The sequence below is a fragment of the Gadus chalcogrammus genome, unplaced genomic scaffold, assembly GCF_026213295.1.
Source record: "Gadus chalcogrammus isolate NIFS_2021 unplaced genomic scaffold, NIFS_Gcha_1.0 GACHA074, whole genome shotgun sequence".
Classification (NCBI taxonomy): Eukaryota; Metazoa; Chordata; class Actinopteri; order Gadiformes; family Gadidae; genus Gadus; species Gadus chalcogrammus.
In genome coordinates this window covers 131,647-151,811 of record NW_026613509.1, presented here as the reverse complement: position 1 = coordinate 151,811, position 20,165 = coordinate 131,647, and the positions used below count along the sequence as shown (strand labels likewise).

Genomic DNA, 20,165 nt, shown 5'->3' with positions numbered 1-20,165 from the left:
CCAAACAGAAGTGGCCCCAAATGGTCCAGACGATGACGTTTGTCTATAATTGCACAGCACATGAGACAACTGGCTTTGCGCCATTCTATTTGATGTTTGGGAGGGTCCCTCGGCTGCCGGTTGACCTCCTATTCAAGAATGTCCCCCGTGACGAGACAGTCTGTGACTATGATGCCTATGTGAAGTCTCTGGCGAGCGACCTCCACTCTGCTATGCTCCTGGCTCATAAGAATTCTGCTATTGAGCAGAAACACCAGTCTGACCAGTATAACAAAAGGTCAAGGGTCTGCCTCTCTCCGTCGGTGACCAGGTTCTTGTAGCAAACAAGGGTGGCAGAGGGAAGCGTAAGCTTGCTGACAAATGGGAGCCGGTTGTTCACACGGTTGTGGCCTCCAAGCCTTCTCTCCACGTCTATAAGATCAGGGATCGAGTCGGACATGAGAGGGTGGTGCACCGGAATCTCCTGCTCCAGGTCAGCTCCCTGCCCTCTTCCCTTTGTTCCGATACCCTTGGGAAGAGGTGTGTACATTTATCTTGTGATCAAATCTTTGACCATCTTATAGTTTATCATTATTTATATTAGTTATTTTGATGATATATTGTTTAATTGGAAGTCTGGGGTATATATCTATCCATAGTTATTAGATAGATTTCAGTGTTTTGGGGAACTTTGTGTTTTGTTGCGATGTCCGAGCATACACCTGACCCTCGTGTAGTCATGCTAGTTCCCCTTCCCCCCCGGTGTGTTTCGTAGAGGAGTTGGAGTAAGGGCACAAGTGCTAAGAGGAAGCTATTTGTACATGTGTGTATTCAGGTATGTCTTTTATTTCTTTTATTTCAACAATTTTTGTTATAATATTGTATGTAGTCGCCCTTTTTGTTCCGATACCCTTGGGAAGAGATTCAGCAACGAATAAATGGACGTCGGAGTGCCCGAGTCCGGACAGATCGTGGGTCACGTCATTCATTAAAAAAAAGAAACACAACGCAGATTCAGCCGTTCACACTTGATAGACAGCAAAGTTAGCTAGTTCAGATTGACTTCAACGTGGCCGGCGCCCCTGACTTGGAGGAGGGCTTTATTTTGAATTACCAATAACTAGCCTAGCCCAAATCATTGACGTTCAGACGCATTTAAATGGGTGCTGGCAGTGACAAGTATATCACACAATTAAACGAGGATAAACGCTATGTATTTTTGTTGATTCATTTCGTGTTGATAAAAGTTGATTAATAGTTGGCAGATATATTGAAATGATTATTTCACGGAGGGGCGGCGCCCTAGCGCCCTCTATTGACCCACCGCCACTGGTTGATATATCTATCATTTGTTCACTGTATTAGCCTACCAAATCACAGGCCTCTTCAACGGTTTAAATCAGACATCCTTTTTTTCTCACTTCCATTGAAGGAAGGTGAATAGTAATTATTATTGGAAGATTGAAGCATAATTATCAATAATTAATTCAAAATGTCACTGAATCCAGGGAAGGGGAACATCTTCGTGGTGCTGTGGTTCCCTCTGGTGGTCAGTAACGGGACCTCAGCTCATCCGTTGCATCCTACGTTATGCATAACAGCATATCAAATATAATTCACCAACATGTTAGACTGCTTCTATTCTATCCAGACAAAACCAGTCTTCTCAGCACTGCATATCCGATTTTATTTGAATTTCTACAGGATAAATAAATAAATACATACAAATGGAGTAAATATAACAATGACGTCAGATATAAGATACCTTACTGATGACAAATGGAAGTTAAATAATTCAGATAATAACATTATCTCTCTCAAACTTTTTTTTTTCTGAATTTTTTTTGGGTAAAACCCTTCACTCATACAGACATGAATATAAATAAACACATAAAGTTGATAAGATAAACAATTAACCGTTCATGTGCCCTTTTAACATATAACAGCAAGAACCATGTTTGATTCGATTTGAATAACAGATGTCTGGGAACCATTTAGTTTCTTCACATGGTTGTTTGGGTGGAGACTCCTCTGTGAAGTTGTTGGTGTCTCTTGAGATGACCAGATCGACTAAATGTTTTCCCACACTTCTGACAGTGGTATGGTTTCTCTCCCGTGTGGATGCGCTGGTGTTTCTTCAGATCACCAGACTGACTAAATGTTTTCCCACACTGTTTACAGTGGTATGGTTTCTCTCCTGTGTGGATGCGCTGGTGTTTCTTCAGATCACCAGACTGACTAAATGTTTTCCCACACTGTTTACAGTGGTATGGTTTCTCTCCTGTGTGGATGCGCTGGTGTCTCTCCAGATGACCAGATTGACTAAATGTTTTCCCACACTGTTTACAGTGGTATGGTTTCTCTCCCGTGTGGATGCGCTGGTGTCCCTTCAGACTATGAGGGCGACTAAAGGTTTTACTGCACTTCTCACATCTGTGTTGTCCGGCTCCTTCTGCTGGAATCTGGCTCGTGCTTTGGACGGTTCCCGGGGAGGCTCCGATCGGTTCTTGATAGGAGGCTGCGACGTATGGGAGGAGACTAGGCTCCACCTTGATTTCTCCACTCCTCAGCAGTCGGCCGTACAGGTCGCCATGGCTCCTCTTCATTTGTTTGTGGAGGAAGATCTGAGACGTGTAGGAGTACGGACACTCGGGACAGGGGAAAGCCTGTGCTGGTGTCAGCTGGGATTTCCCTCCTAGGAGAAAGAGAGTCATATTTATTTTATTTTTGAGAGTGCTGCTGATGGCTGGTTTAAGTAGCCTCACCTGGCCAGAGTCAGGTGGTTTAGGCTTTGGGGCTTGATAAGGCTGCACAGCCTAATCAGCCTAATCAAGCATACCTGAATTAGTATACTTGTATATATTTTTTGAAACCTCCATGGTACTGTATATTTTGCATTTAGACATTTTTCCAAGTAAGAATATTTTTCTATTATGTTGTCATCTTTTGTTTATTATGTTTAAATTTATGTTAAAACTTTACTATTTCCTGTATAATTTCTTAACTGCTTTGTTAATGTAGATGTTTATTGTCCAAGCTCTTTTGAATTAAAATGAGAGATGTGGTCATGAAGTGCCGCATAGAAACCAAACCCCGACAGAAAGACAGACTTTAAGGCAGACCTTTAGTAGAGCTCTTGTTGTTCCACAGTCGATCAAATCCGATTCCCAGATGTCTGGCGTATTCGTCCCCATACCAGACCAAGAGCTCTGCTCCTGAAGTCACGAGGCCACAGGAGCGATACAGAATCCCTCCTTTGTGCTGAAACGCTATTAGGTTCCTTTCCTCTTCATTACGAGCACAAGTGACGTACCTAACACACAGACAGGTACGTCAACACACCTTTACAGTCTATCTTCTGCACATGTCATAGCAACACAGAAAATATTGTGGATCAGATAACAGACATGGAGAAATATAAATGTTATCAATAAAGTAATGTAAGTAAGAAAATTGTGAACATTATTCATGCAGTAGATGGTATAAAAGTGAATAGGGTCCTACCTCATCCAGTTAGAAAGTGTCTCTCTCTTTGCATCAATGTAATCACTGTGTCTGCTCTTGTAGATCTGGAGACATTTGTTAATCAGACTCTATGCCATCCAATAAACACACAAGCACACACACAAGACTAGATCAAAATAAATGAATACAAACACACTGACCTCCCAGGAGTATCCACTCTCCAGGGCTCCCTCTTCATCCGTCCTGTGTCCTTCGTAGGGTCCAAAGTGTGTTCCAATGGGAAGGCCACCGTCTCCACAGTAAAACACCCCTAGACCGGCCCCAGGGATCCCAGAATCTCTGATCTACCCCACTTGAGACAGAGATGGAGAGAGGAGGAGAGTCGTAGAGTGAGAGGAATACATAGAGGGAGGGAGAGGTGGAGGAGGGAGGAGAGATAGAATACAAGAGAGGTAGAGGAGAGCGAGATGGAGACACATGGAGTAGAGAGATGTAGAGAGAATGAGGCAGGGAGAGACAAAGAGAGGTGAGAGGAATGGAGAGAGGAAGAGAGGTGGTGAGATGGAGGGGGGGAGAGGAAGATAAGATATGATAAGAAATTAATGGAGATGTGTAGTTGGGAAACAAGTGAGCAAGAGAGAGATTTAGACAAGAAGAGGGAGGGAGGAAAGGAAAGAGGGGGGAGGGACAGGGGGGTAGTGATGTTACGTTTTGCGTCGAGGCATCGGGGCGTGTGTCGAGTACCTTGGCTCCTCCCCCAGCGAAGCTCCGCTTCGAGTAGGATTCACATTGGCGAAATGACGTAGGGTGTGACGTTCGAGGCTTCGCCTCGGGCTACTGCTTCGAAATATGGGTTCAGTATTGGCGGGAGATTTCGACTTTAATGGCAATTAAATTAATAACTCCTTCTCAGTTGTCATGCAGGGTGGCTCGGCTTAGCTCAGGAGGTAGAGCAGTTGACTTGTAACCGGTGGCTAGTTCAATCCCCAGGTCCTCCAAGTTCAGTGTTGTTGTGTCCCTGTCACTTTGCTCCTGACAGCTGACTGTCGCCTTGCATGGTTGACTCTGCCGTCGGTGTGTCAATGTGTGTATTTACCGATGTAAGTCGCTTTGGATAAAAGCGTCTGCTAAGACACACTTTTGCCAAATGATTTATTTTCTAGCATGAGCTCTGTGCCATTTTATGAATGGCACACTCACACACATGTATCACTGAAATGACTTCAATTCTCAAATGATTTAATGTTGTATCGGCACACAAAGCAAAAATCACATTTTGGGTTGGGTTGTCATAATTTCATTCACCACTAGATGTCCCTAGGGTACTCATTTGAAGCTTCGAGCACGAACCACTTTGGTGGTTCATCTGGCTGAGAGGCTTTGACGTTTCATGAGGCATCATCTCGGCACCACTACAGGGGGGACAGTTCAGAGAGGGAGTCACAAAGAGAGGCAGATGGAGGGAAATGGGGGGAGAGAGGGAGAGATAGACGGAAAGCACGATTCAGGAAGAAGAACCATTGGGGGAGAGATATATCCATCTGCTTTGGCAATATAACTGTTCACATTACTGTTTTTATATACATTAGCTGGGCAATGTATTATACAATGAATGTTATACTGTCTCATTGGACGGGGAGAACTTTGTTGTGTTAAAGTACGACATATACCTCAAACCCAGCGGGCAGCGTCTTCTTTTTCTCTCTGACAGCAACAGGGCGATCAGCCATGAAGACGATAGGACCGTGGACCTCGCACTCTTCGAGGAAGAAAGTCCTACACTCATCACAGACTGGAGAGAGTTCATTTATTACGTCCAAAAGAGCTTCAGCTACAAATCTATATCAAATAGACAGAAACAGGAAGATTACAAATTGGTTTGTGAATATAAAGAAATATATGAGAGAGAGAGAGAGAGAGAGAGAGAGAGAGAGAGAGAGAGAGAGAGAGAGAGAGAGAGAGAGAGAGAGAGAGAGAGAGAGAGAGAGAGCTCTTACAGAAGTAGTCGTCATCCTTAGGTACTTCTGGTTCTTGGTAGTTAACTCTGAGAACATTTCTCAGGTTCGTCTCTCTTGAATAAACATTTGAGCCCTTCATATGTTCATGGAGAACTGATTCACACACACACACACACACACACACACACACACACACACACACACACACACACACACACAGTTACAGACTATACGTGTACAACAAGGTGTTATTGCAGGGAAGCAGTGGTGGGATCAGAGCTAACCCAATGAGACCTCCTCCTGGACTGCAGAGCCCCTCTCTACTCCTCCTCCGGGGGGGTCGATCTCTGGATGAGAAGGAGTGGGCCCTCCAGAGACCTCCTGGTCACTCCAGCCCCGCCCTGAGAGACTCTGACAGACAGAACCTCTAGTTAGGAGTACTCCCTGTTTTATTAATGTGGGTAGGACACACCTTACCTCCTAGCAACAATACGTCTAAGGTTATACATCGTGCTGGTGTCATTAATACCCTTAATCCATGAGTCTGCTGTCACACGGACATGAAGCAGGTCTCGTACCATAGAGGACAGGACATGGTAAGGCTGCTGAAGGTGATGTGTGCTGTTTTATACCTGTACAGAAACTGCATCTGACGTACTGGGCTGTTGTAGAGACCCCTGTCTGACTGTTGGTGGCTTCCACACTCGAGCACCTGCTGACATAACTGGCTTTAGGTTAGGATGTAACCTGCTAACTATTACCAACTGACTATATGAGTTAGGATGTGACCTATTAACTACAACAAACAGACCATATGTAAGGATGTACTATATTAACGATGACTAACTGACTAAAAGGTAGCTTAGAAGCTATTTACAACCAAGGCAGTATAAAACCTATTACTATTAACTTACTATAAAGGTAGTATTTAACTTTCTGACTTACAATAAATCAATATTTAACCTAATAACTACTTACTGACTCTAAGGAAGTATCCTACTCACTACTACTAACTGACTAAAAAGGTAGTATAAGCTACTAACAACCAATGAAGTATAAAACCTAACTTACTTACTATATCTGACTAACTATAAGTAAGGATGTATGCTACTAACTCCTACTAACTGACTATAAAGTAGTATATATAAACGACTCACTTCAACTAACTGACTAAAATGGGTAATATAACCTGCTAATTTACTATGAGGTACAACCTATTATTAAATACGTTTATTACAGGTTTTCCTTTTTCCAGATGCAATAAAATCCCTTTAAATCAATAAAACCCCTTTTTGTTGCTATATCTTTGGTCAAATGAATGATTAAGCAGTATAAGCGGGCTAATGTATCTTCAGGGCTTTGAAAGGGATAATGTTCACTGCACATTACCCCTTCCAGAAATGTCTTGTAAATGTCTTTGTACCGGTCAATCCAGAGGTCCAGAGCTGCTCCTCCTCAGAGTCTGTCTCTTCAGGTGAGCAGACTCTCACCTGGCCGGACTTCTCTCTCCTCATGAAGGCTGGAGCCACAGAGGACAGGCCTGACAACACACACACACACACACACACACACACACACACACACACACACACACACACACACACACACACACACACACACACACACACACAGACACAGACACAGACACAGACACAGACACACACACACACACACACACACACACACACCCACACACATACACATACACACACACAAGAAGCAGTGATGTGTACAGCAGCACCACCTGTGTCTGTATGTATAGCAATGTACTCAGTAAAATAGTATTTAAGTATGAGTGGTTTACCAAGAGACGCCAGAACCAAATGGTTTTCCTTGATCTGCAGGAATCTTTTTTTCTCTGCCATACAGAGGCGGTTCCATTTTGTTGTGGAAAAGTAGGCCCTGATATCCGCAAAGTCCTCCTTCACCACAAACAGACAACATAATGTCCAATACTGTTCATCTACAACCTTACCACTTTGTAGATAAACAACCTTAACTACAACCGTAACACATTCTAGGTAATACTGAATATATCAAAGTCAACAGTTGCTATAGAGCAGCCAATTAACTGTTGTAAATCCCACATATTTTGCATAAATAAAGTAATATCGTTCTCCTAAATTGCCATTCTCTCCATGGAGGGTCCCTTTCATGAACACATTGGTCTTATCTGATCATATTTAATGGTGATTAACTCACCAATGTTGCATGAACAGATGTTTAAAGTATTGATATGGTGTCTCACCTCCTCCACTGAGTTACTCATCTGACTGGTAGGCCTACAGCTTGAGTCCAGATCAATCGTCTAACAATGAAACATAATTAGAACATCTGGGGAAAATGTCGACGGCTAACATCCCTTTGCTAAGTTAATAAGAGTTACTTAACGTTGGTTAGTGAATTGGCGCTGACTAGTCAACACGATGATTGGAGGGATTCTGACCATAAATCACTTACGTCGTCCACTTATGCTTCGTTATGTTAGCCATTAAATTATATAATAATCAAATATAATACATTTCAGAGCATAATATGCCTTACCACATGCACTTGAATGGCACAAAAATGGAGATCCGAGATTCTATTTTTCAGTTGATTCGGCCCCAAACTGAGAAGAAGCGGGAAAACTTGGGAGAAGTCCCGCCCCTTCTGCCGTGTTCCAATACCCGTACTGTCCGTACTTACTAGCCAACATTTGAGTACGCAGTACGTTACAATTCAGATCCGGCGAAAAGAAGTATACTTCAAGGACCCGGATGCCGTACTCAAAACGGGCTAATCGTGAAGTGTGGATCGAAGGACACTCCCAACCATAGACATCATATAGGTAGACGCCCCCTTCGGCCTTGGGCGGCATAAATCGTCGGCGCCATCTTGGTACGGGAGTTATTTCGTCTTCGGAGTGAAGATGCCTACTTCATGCGCCGCTTGGGGGTGCACTACCGTCAGGACGATTCAAACGAGATCGCAAGGAATTACCTTTCACAAGTAAGACTAAACAATTGTTTCTATTTGTAATTGTAAAATTCAGTCATGTCACGTAGATCATGTGTTATGTTGAGAGCTAAGAGCTGTTGAGACAGCTAAGTTGCCACCAGAATCAGACTATAGCTAGTCTAACGTGAAATGGACATGGTGAGCAAAGCCTTATTCTATCGTTCGTCAACAGGAGATAATATTGTCAAGAAATATAGGATATACAGTATATATATATATAATCTACCACTACTTGCTTGTGAGTAATTACAATGTATGTATAATGTAATTATATAGCATTTATGGTCGCGACGGAAAGCTGCGTTTCGGCTGAGCGACTGGCCTTAATTTCTCTCTGTGATGTATTTAAAAAAGAGACTAGATTAAAACAAAAAAAGGCTCAAAACATGCCACTGTATATGTAATGGTTCTACAATATATGAAGGTGTCACGTTATGAATGAAACTACGGAAAAAATGTCACGATACTCTACATGCACCTGTGAGATGCACCTGCAGTCAGTCACCGGCCGAAATTGACGTTTTAAACGTTATTTCTATTTAAATGTTTTGTTTTTTTAAAGATACATCTGTATTATGAATCTGACTGACTGGCTAGCTAACCTTTCTCGCAATTTTAAGGTTTCCCAAAGAGAAGCAGTTGAGGAGACAGTGGGAAGTGGCTGTGAAAAGGGAAGACTTTTCTGCCAATGAGAGGTTCAGCCGGAGGATTTTGACCGGACAGGCCAAAATGTCAGGCTCAGGGATGGAACTAAACCATCTGTGTTCAGTTTCCCAACACATCTCAAAAGAGTAAGTGCATCACTAAGCTTGCTGAAAATGGTTTTAGTGTGTGTGTGTGTGTGTGTGTGTGTGTGTGTGTGTGTGTGTGTGTGTGTGTGTGTGTGTGTGTGTGTGTGTGTGTGTGTGTGTGTGTGTGTGTGTGTGTGTGTGTGTTCATTTGGAATGATTTAGAATGAGATACACCTGTTCAAGTATTTTGTTCTTCTGTTTTAGAAAGTGGCAGCCAGGACTGCACAAGCCTCAAGGAAGGCTGAAGCGAGCCTTGTAATTGACTGTTCTTTACAATCATTACAAGTCACTGAACCTTCACCTAACTACCTTGTGAGTATTTACACTAGCTATGCCCCAAAACAGCAGTGAGCATCATGGCATCATAAACATTACTCACTACTGTTTTGTCCTTTTTTACTAGGAACACATTTATGCATTGCCTCCATCTCCCACTCTTCTCAAGACTAGACTCAATGAAGCCCTGGCTAGGGTGGAGAGTCTTGAGAAAGAGATGAGGAACTCAAAGGCCCGAGAGCAGAGTGCGAAGAAAACAGTGCGTTGTCTTCTGGAGGACCTCAGGGGGAAGAACCTCATAAATGAAGAGCTGCAAGAGAGGCTTGACTTATACTCAGGTAACATTGAAATTAAACTTTGAATGTCATGTATATCTTAGGGCTGTAACCAAAGAAATACAACTGCAATAATGTGTTCAAATGCTTGGCTTGTCTGAATTTCATATATCAAACTTAAACTCCAAATACCTGACAACGTCTGTAATATGCCCCCATTCATAGTTTGAATAGCATCTGGCACAGACAAAAGCCAACAATCATAGTCTGATAGCTCTAGCTTCAAGACACACAATAGCCAGGTACCTTTGTTGGCAGGTGTTTATGGGCACCTGTTTAGAGCAATCAGTCATGGTTCCTGGCTTTTGTGCATCTTTAAGCTAGAGCTATTAAGACAATGATTGTTGGCTTTTGTCTACAGCCACGACAAGATTACATATTTGCATTCATATGGCCTTGCCTGGAAATAAACACATTAGCTTATTGGTGTTTTCATAATGACATTCATACTCTTTCAGTCACTTACTAATTACTCTGTGCTATCTGCATTTCAGATCTTCCATTAGGCCTCCTGTCCAAACAGGGCCACGAGTACACTAAAGAGCAGAGGGAGTTTGCCCTCACTCTCCACCTGCACGGGCCCAAAGCCTACTCTTACCTGAGAGAGTCTCTCCACCTCCACCTACCACATCCACATACATTGCAAAGGTATTTGCCATTACATTTAATTGCACTTTAGTGATAGGAAATTACTGGTTCAAAATACATTTTTATTATATTATTGCTACTTAATAATAACTACTTTTTCATTTGATAAAGGTGGATGAGCTCTGTGGATTCCAAGCCTGGACTCAACACCATGATGCTGGACATGTTGAGAAGAAAAAGAGAGGAAGATCCAGTGAAGTATGGACGTGTGGCGCTCATGCTGGATGGCATGGCCATCAGGAAACATGTCCAGTACAGTCCACATTCCCAGAAAATGACCGGATTTGTGGACTTGGGGGATGGCCTAAACGAGACAGATATTGCCACTGAGGCTCTGGTTTTTATGGTGGTTGGCCTACAAGGCCATTGGAAGGCTCCAATTGCCTACTACCTGACCAAGTCTCTGACGCCCGACACACAGAAGGTCCTGCTGGTACATGCGATGGAGGCCCTGCATGAGCGTGGCATCCGGGTCATGTCCCTCACAATGGATGGGCATGCATCAAACATAAGCATGTGCAACCAGCTGGGGTGCCAGCTAAAGGCCAACCCTTGTGAGCCTTTGAAAACATTTTTCCCCCATCCTGCGACTGGCGAGAGGGTGTTTGTCATGATGGACGCTTGCCACATGTTGAAGCTGGCAAGAAACATGCTGCAAGCGTACAGCCCAATCTGTAGCAGAACTGGCCTCATCAACTGGGACTACGTTGTTTGTTTGAACGATATTCAAACAAAGAATGGACTGCATGCTGCCAACAGGGTCACTGAAAAGCACATTCAGTTTGACTCACAGAAGATGAAGGTGTCCCTGGCTGCACAGACGCTGAGTCGCTCTGTGGCAGTAGCGCTCCGAACGCTGAGGGACCTGGGGTATCCACGCTTCACCCTCTCTCTAGCGACAGCCGAATTCATTGAGGTAAGACTACATTCAAACATTGTTTTCTTATCAAAGGGTCCTGGCCATCTTCTTCATCTTCATCTTCATCTCCATCTTCTTCCTTTCTATTTCCTAAACAATTTCTTTTAGATGATTGACAGGCTGTTTGACATTATGAACAGCCGCAATCCCCGTGCCAAAGGATTCAAAGCCCCCCTGGGATCTTTGAATTGGACAAGGAGTGTGGAAATCTTGTCCAGAGGCCGGGAGTACTTAATCAGTTTGGTGATGAAGGATGGAACTCCCCTTCATCGTTCAAAGAGGTCTTTTAAATAGTGACTCTTCCATATGTGCATGCTCTGCTTATGCATGCATATGATGCTCTGTTCTCTTGTTCCGATCTTTTTGCTGTCTGCGGTTTTTCAGTTCATACAGGTGAATGTGGAAATGTCCATGAAATGTCAGGAAATGTCCATCTACAACTTTCAAACTGACAAAACATTTTCTTTAAGGTACCTGTCTGTCATGGGGTTTGTCATCAACATTGACACCCTAATGCTGATGTGTCCTGAGCTGCTGCAGAGTCAGCAATATATCTGCACCTACCGGTTCAGCCAGGATCATTTGGAGCTCCTTTTCAACTCCATCAGGGCATCAGGTAAGGATCTCAGAAGTTTCTAAATTAATTAAATTGTCTTTCCAAAAAAGTCTTTGACGTCTGAGAAGAGTAAATATCGGTATTAAGTGTTGTGTGTTTTTGGTTTTTAGGGGGCTGGAACAACAATCCCTCCGCAGGCCAGTTCCAGGGCATCTTCCGCCGGCTCATGGTCCGATGTGGTGTCACACCGAGCACTTCAGGGAATGTGGCACCACAGGATGAGACCGTGTCCCTGTCGGCTGTAGAGATGTCCTCTCCCTCTGAAACGGAAGAGCTTGAGGTGCCCTTCGTGAATGTCTCTGCGTTGATTGGGGACCACAGCTACTTGCCAACCCGCTTTGGTGGCCTAGTGGAAAACGCACTGGTCTACATTGCAGGGTTTGTGGTGCGGCAGGTTTTGAGAAAGCTGTCCTGTGGTGAGTGCCGTGCTAGCCTGGTGACAGATGCTGCACGCGCATCTTTCGACGAGAGCTACCACCTGCTGACTCTGAAGAACAAAGGAGGGCTGATGATTCCTTCAGAGGGGACAGTGAAGGTGGTCAGGTCAGCAGAGCGGTTCATTCGCCAGCGTGCATCAGGGCAAGCTGTCAGTGTGTCTGTGGTCAAGCAGTTTGTCCGGGCTCACATCTGGACAGATGATGTGTTTCTCCTCAAGGAGCACATTCAGGACACACAATTTGGCATTGAAAACCACCACTTTGCACTGTTGTCCTTGGTTGTGTCTGTATTTCACAAAATCAGGCTGCACCACATTGCAAAACTGAGCACGCTGCAATTACAGACTGGCAACAGTCAAAAAAAGCTCAGCAAGACTATACTTTTTAAAGGGTTCTAGCCTAGATTAAATTATTATATTATATCATATTGTGGTGACTCCTACCCCTGGGGAGTCTGGGTAATGGGGTATTCATAACGTTGTTTGGGGAAAAGGGGGTTTATTGTCTTTAGATAAGTTGTTTATGTTATTAGGTTAAGTGGGGTTAACGGGTTTGGGGTCTCTATTGTTTGTGTGTTTATTGTGTGTAGTGTTGTCGGCAACCATTACCCGGAGTCGTATGTCCGTCGGTCAGGTGTGCCGTGTTTTCTGTTATGTGTGTGTGTTTGAATAAAGGCAGCTCTCGGGGTCGTGCGGTGTATTGAGGCACGAGAGTTGCGCCGCCATTTAAACCTGGGCTCCCGTCTCGTCCTTCCCGCGCTGCTCGCCACAATATATTGTGTGAAATTATATATTTTGTAAATTGCACTGCATAGATGTGAAAATGTTATGAGCATGATTGTATATTATGTCAAATTGTACAAATGTACAAATATATATATATTATATAATATGAATATATACCTATACTTAAAATATATTATATTGTTTCACATATTATATATATCATATATATGTTATTCCATTGCACATTATACTGAGTCATTATATTATATTGTATTATATATATGCTATGTTATTTATATTACAGTTCAACTATTGAGATGTGTATGTATATATTGAGATGTGTATATTTTTACTGCTATAGAATATATATATATTCTCTTATAATATATATAATAATATATAATATATTTCTCTTAATGATGGTCAATACGTAGTAACTAAAGAAGCACTATTTCGATAGTTTATAGATCTTCTCAGTATTTTCAAAGTGCACGGGCTGTGCAAGAAAAGTGAGCGTTTATCATAGACCCATGCACATGTATGACTGGCGATTTAACTAGCGAAATTCAAAGTAACGTAGAGGCAAATCTTTTTCACACACTTCACGTAGAGCATAAACCCTTGAATACTCCATGAAATTGGTTGCGAAATGTAAAAGGTTATCGTGATTTTTATCCAGATAAACCGCAGCTCCTGGCAACTTGCGCTTGTTTTGACACGTCTGACAGACCTCTGGCTTCAGAGAGCTCCCGTACCAATATGGCGGCGCCGCGTTTCGCCTAGGCAACGGGCTGAAGCAGTGGAGGCGGCGTCTACCTATATGATGTCTATGGTCCCAACCATAGATCCCAACATACAGGAGCGTTTTGCTTCCGCGTTATGGGGCCAAGACACGTGACCTAGTCCGTGACGTACCGGATGCAGATATCTTCTTCTTCTTCTAGTTTAGTGGCGGATCATAGTTTTTCCCCATATACCGCCACCTACTGGACTACTACACAGGAGTTTGTGACAAGGACGTTGGCAAATGATACTTTAAATCATAAAAATAAATTCAAAGAAAAAACAGAACTAACGAAACAAAATAAACAAAATAAAACAAACTAACAAAAGAAATGAATAAATAAAAAATTAAAAATATATATACTTAAGGTTAAATTCTTCTAATTAGGTTAGTATCTTTTAGCTAATTTATCAGCAATTTCATTGCCATATATTCCATGGTGGGCTGGAATCCAACAGAACTGAATAACTAAACCAAGGCTTATAATATTTAAAAGAAGATGCTTTACCTCTATCACCAAATCTTCACTTGAATTATCTGTTATAAAACTTAGTATCTACAACCCATCTAAGAGCGGTTATTATTGTGGCCACCTCGATTGAGTATACTGATAAAGTCACCCACTCTATATCCATATCCTTTTTCAAATTCTGGAATATATATGCCAATACCACATTGTCCTTTGGGATCTTTAGAGTGGGTGATACTGACACTTTTAGGACCAATGCCTTCAGCCTTCTCCACTCTGAATTGTAATTTCAACAGTTTTCAATACTGTAATATATAATCCAGGTCCTTAATCTTTATTCGATGATGCTCTTCTCTGCGTATTTGATAAATCAGTAATTATAACCTTTTTGGTAATCATTTGCGTTTATCACACTGTTCATTCATTTCACTGTTCTTCCTCTCATTCCTTTCCTTACTTCTTCTTTAGGCTACCTTTCTTTGTTTCCCCTTCCACTCTTCTGCCCCAGCCAAACAGCCCAAAAAAGTGTTTTGTTAAAATTTGGGGTGGGGGGTCTTGTAATAAAAGCTTTTTTTATTGTAACACTTGGTTCAAATCCTATATTTCTTACACATGCAGCCATTTGGACACCATTCTAAGATAGCTGATAACCAAGGTACAAACTGTAATACTATAATCAAGAGGACATACAGGCAGTTCAAATAAAAAGAGATAGAACTTTATTGATCTGGAAACTTCATAAATATGTAAGATTGCTCCATATAATACCATAGTAACATAGTAAACGTATGTAGGCCTAAAAAATTCAGTTCAATGTGATTGCTTAAGAAACAGATTGCTTCCAACTAACTATTTACGAAAAATGCAATCAATAATTTATATGAAAGTAAATGTTTACATATCGACCAGCAACGAAGTTGGAGTAGCCTACCCAAATAATGAATTGTAATACACCAACATTGTCAACTGTCATACATAGCTAACCATAACCCTGTCATACATAGCTAAACAAGCAAATGAAAATGAAATACCTACCAACGCAACTGAAATGTTAATATTAGACAATTAACATATTATGAAAATTACGTAGGTCTCCCATAATCATTCAGGTAATCAATACATCCGTGCCTGTTACAGCTATTTCAATGATAGGCTATGTGTGTTACATATCCGTGTTCAACGCCATTCATGTTAAGTAAAAGGACAAATCTCAGACTTTGGAAGTTAATGGAGTTAATGGAAGTTAATTCGGAATTTAATTTAATTCGGAAGTTAATGGAGCCGTGCACTTCAAAATAGGTCCATAGCAAGGAGCCGTTTGTTTCAGTACGACTCCTTTCATCTGCCCACCCAACATAAACTAAAAAAGCTAATAAAACACGTGAGGAGGCGTTTTGAAAAGAAAAAACTTACATTTTTTTAGAACAGGGTAGAAATATAATTATGAGCCTTTGATTGATATCCAGACATTTTTTGCGTAGACACAATCCTGTTCCCCACTTGTATTGGAGTGGACGGCGATATCTACTTCTGGGCCACATGAAATGACAGACCCCCGTCCACAGCCAGCTTAAACAGCTGCAATACCAGGCTTGGCCTCTGAGCACTGGTGGATTGCGGAAGTATGTGCCTATCCTGGGGGCCTGGGTAACATCAGAGCCCATCTACGAAGAGCCTGGGCACTCCCTATACGCCCCGTTGTACCGATTTTGGTTGTAGTTCCATGAGACATCCACTGGGGGTGATCGCGGGCGAGTCCAGATTGAATGGGAGTCTATGGGGCTAGACGGCTAATTATGCCTCTTTCAGCTGCTTGTCGTTGAAATATCGCAAATTTTATTGTAGATTCCGCAAGTTCAATATAGATTATGGTTCAAAAGTCAAATGAGTGAGTACTTATGTCCATTCGATTTCTTACAGTTTGGGCCGTTGTTGGCCATACACGCTAGCATTCTGCTAATGAATGCTGATTGGTCAGGGACGGACTTGCGACTGATTACGACCAGAGACCCCTCTTGACGGCATCTGAAGCTGAACAATCAGAAACGTGTTAACTCAATTTTTGCGTACTGTATTTATATTTTCCTGCAGGTCCTTTTATTTTTTAGATAGTATGTATGGTGAAAGTACATGGGCATAAATGGAATTTCTTCCATTTCTTGTGTTCAATGTTCAATGTGTTATATACATGGTAGGTACAGTATGACCACCTTAAATAATACATTCAATATCCCGCTCAATATCATTCAATCTGTCATTGTCTATTTTTCGAAAATAAAGATAGTTTAAAAAAGAAATGCCTCGTAAATGTGCAATGATTGATAAACTGCACTTACAGTGGAAACGGATTGTCCGTCTTTTCGTTTCCCAAGGACAGAAAAAGGTAACGTTCTTGCTTGCTCCTGTATGAATGGTCCTAGGCTACCTGAGGCTTCACCTGGTAAGTAAAGTTGCGCTGGAGCCCTGGTAACAGAGGCGGAGTGGCCGTCGGGACGATCGGGAGATTTCCCGGTCGGCCGGCGAGGTCAGGTGGACCGGCCCGCAATTGTTTAGCGGCCTGCGAAGTCAGTTGGACCGGCCCACAGTTGTGAGCGGCCGCGAAGCGTCTGCAAGCCGGCCCTGAGCATAATTTATTCCCCGTCAAGACCCCGCGCAAATCCCCGAAATAAACAAAATATATCTCGTGAACATCCAACCAATATTTATACCACTTGCTTACTCTCTATGTCTCTTTCATGTTTTTTTTTTTATATTATTTTTTTTTACTTCATTTAATTCTTCATTATTCAGGCGTTACAGAACTTTCATAGCCATAAATAAATAATACGAACTACAGTTTACTTTAATTTGTTTGTTCTTGAATTGACGTAGAATGGAGCAAAGACTCCTGGGATTGGGAAATGCGTTTATCCAATAAACAGCTTGCAGGGCAAGTCCATTTTCGGAAATGTAGGGGGATATATGAGCGGCCCCACGTCTAATGGAATGACCCTGAAGACACGTCAGACAGAGAAGGCGAGCAAGTTCGTGCTTGCTTGCTTTTGTTTACCGGCGTTGCTATGGTTACCGGTCTAGTAAGGAAGTGCGCCAATTCTCGGAGTGCCAATTCTCTTCCGCACAGAGCAGAACTGTGGCCTATTTTACACATTTTTATTTTCTTAATTATAATTATATCATTCATTTTTACCGAATTTTTTTTTATTACTGAAAATTCAAACAAAAAAAAACGTTGTTGGCGGGGGGGGGGGGGGGGGGGGGGGGGGGGGGGAGGGCCGGACCGGGGAGGATTCTCCCGGTGGCTATTAGTGTCCCACTCCGCCCCTGCCGGGTAATATCGCACATGGCTTATTCAAGTTGCGCGCAAGACATTCTCTAAAGTGTCGAGACTCAAGCACTTAACTTACCTTAACCGATTGTTCCATACAAATGGTTAGTTAACGATTTAACAACTTCAAGCTCTGCTATTACAGTCGTTATTTTTTTGTAGGACTTGGGCTAATGACCTTGCACAGAGGGAAAACCATCTACACCACTTGTCATTGATTTCTATGCATTCACTGATCTTTACAGATGGGTTTGTTTTAAGCCATTGAATATAATTGCTCTGCCATGCAACACATTATAAGCTACACATGTTTGTTAAATGAGAAATATGGTCTGGGTCACATTGAAACAGTAACAGTTGTATAACAGTAAATATACAAACATTATACCAACATTGCAACAGGCAAGTTTATTCAAACATCACACTAACAAGAACACAATAAGAACAGTAACTAATAAAAAAAAAAGAGAAATGATTTAACAACACTGAACATACTGAACAGAGGCAGGGGAAAAGGACAGAGGAAGAAGACTTGTCCGTTGTCACAGCATCAAGGTCCGACTGTAGAGATCAAGAAAGGAAGAGGCATGAGGAGAACAACAGAACACTGCTCTCTAGCAGATTGTTTACTGATGTAAACTAAATTGATGCAGTCTTAAAATTATGATTCTAATCCAGGTTTCTATTTTAGGAGAAAGAAATGGCTCATAATCGTTACTAAAAAAAAAAGCTTTATCATCGGCACTAGTGAGGATTAGAAAAAACACTCTCTGAAAGTAACATACATATGTAAAACATTCGCGCATTTCTTTTTTTTACATTAGCTCACTAAAATTCTGTAACTAGGGTATTAAGCAAAAAAAAAGCCTTACCTCCAACAGCTGGTGTTATCGTTGCGGGAAAAGGAAAGTGCTTTAGAAACTGCCGTAAAGCAGTACCTCTGACAGTATGACAATGTGTGACGTCATCGCATGTTTTTAACGCCTTTTTAGAACAGATACGTGACCTTAAAAAATGCAATATTCAGCTGAGTTTATTATCTTAGCCCCACCCTTTGATAGCAACTTTCAAAAATTACATCGTGAGAAAAGTGGATTCTGAGGATAAAACCCCGTTGGCTCCCATTCATTCTGGACTCGCCTACGAGCGCCCCGTGGTCAAAGATTATTACTGCAACCAGTCCAGAAAACCGGAACTAACCCGCGAGTGCCAGTTCTCCTCATATTAGACATTGGCCGTTTCTCAATTCGTAGCACGCGTACTACGGACTCGATGACTTGCTAGCACGTACTTGGCAAGTCTGTACTTCAAGCACATACTTGCGAGCACGCGAGTACGTACCTGCAATTGGAACAGCAGCGGACTCGATGACGTCACCACCTCTGCTCGTCCGTTAACTGTGCTACGGCCTCATTTAGGCATATACTACTGAACAATATAAACAAATGATATAAAACAAAATCCCAGCCTCTTTCATTTTCAAATAGTATGTAAATATTCTGAATGAATAACAATTGAAAAGATATGAGTGTCCTGTCATGTGTATAAGCTATACACACACGACCTTATATATTTATATATTATTATTATTATTGTTATTATATTAGGCCTATATATTATATAAATATATATATAAGTTAAGAGTAACTTAAGCTACAGTTGTAACTGTGCGTCTTCTCCATATTGTCCGCCCTCGTACTGCTGCGAGTGCGAAATGCATCCTGGGATTTATAGCGGGAGCAAGCACACACGAGCCACATCAGAGCCCGTCTACGAAGAGCCTGGGCACTCCCTATACGCCCCATTGTACCGATTTTGGTTGTAGTTCCATGAGACATCCACTGGGGGTGATCGCGGGCGAGTCCAGATTGAATGGGAGTCTATGGGGCTAAACGGCTAATTATGCCTCTTTCACCTGCTTGTCGTTGAAATATCGCAAATTTTATTGCAGATTCCGCAAGTTCAATATAGATTATGGTTCAAAAGTCAAATGAGTGAGTACTTATGTCCTTTCGATTTCTTACAGTTTGGGCCGTTGTTGGCCATACACGCTAGCATTCTGCTAATGAACGCTGATTGGTCAGGGACGGACTTGCGACTGATTACGACCAGAGACCCCTCTTGACGGCATCTGAAGCTGAAGAGCATTCAGAAACGTGTTAACTCAATTTTTGCGTACTGTATTTATATTTTCCTGCAGGCCCTTTTATTTTTTAGATAACCTCTCTCAATTTCTCTCTCGTTCTCGTACCTCTAATAAGAACCTCATTGTGGAAAAGGATTGTTTTTTGTATTTTGCGTTGGACAAGTAAACCCTTTAAAAACATCACGTCGTGGTCCGGTGGATTATTATCGTGGATAGTGGATGAGGTATGCGAAGAAGGGAAAACGGAGCGTCAAGCTGAAGCTTCACATTAGAAACATTGTTGGCCGTACAT

At 42.1% G+C, this 20,165-nt stretch overlaps 1 protein-coding gene across 1 annotated transcript in view; it reads right to left on the bottom strand.

Annotated features, from left to right (window-relative positions):
- LOC130378378 (zinc finger protein 345-like) overlaps positions 1-8,123 on the bottom strand; it is a 151,098-nt gene extending 142,975 nt beyond the window's left edge. Inside the window, exons 1-12 of the mRNA XM_056585155.1 lie at positions 7,947-8,123; positions 7,651-7,710; positions 7,207-7,324; positions 6,826-6,942; positions 6,035-6,114; positions 5,687-5,813; positions 5,442-5,555; positions 5,115-5,236; positions 3,645-3,788; positions 3,484-3,548; positions 3,102-3,292; positions 2,007-2,674 (exon numbers count right to left, since the gene is read on the bottom strand). Of these exons, the coding sequence (XP_056441130.1) occupies positions 2,007-2,674; positions 3,102-3,292; positions 3,484-3,548; positions 3,645-3,788; positions 5,115-5,236; positions 5,442-5,555; positions 5,687-5,813; positions 6,035-6,114; positions 6,826-6,942; positions 7,207-7,324; positions 7,651-7,671 (1,767 nt within the window). The 5' untranslated portion in view covers positions 7,672-7,710; positions 7,947-8,123. The remainder of the gene's footprint in view (positions 1-2,006; positions 2,675-3,101; positions 3,293-3,483; positions 3,549-3,644; positions 3,789-5,114; positions 5,237-5,441; positions 5,556-5,686; positions 5,814-6,034; positions 6,115-6,825; positions 6,943-7,206; positions 7,325-7,650; positions 7,711-7,946) is intronic.
- Between the last annotated feature and the right edge of the window lie 12,042 nt (positions 8,124-20,165).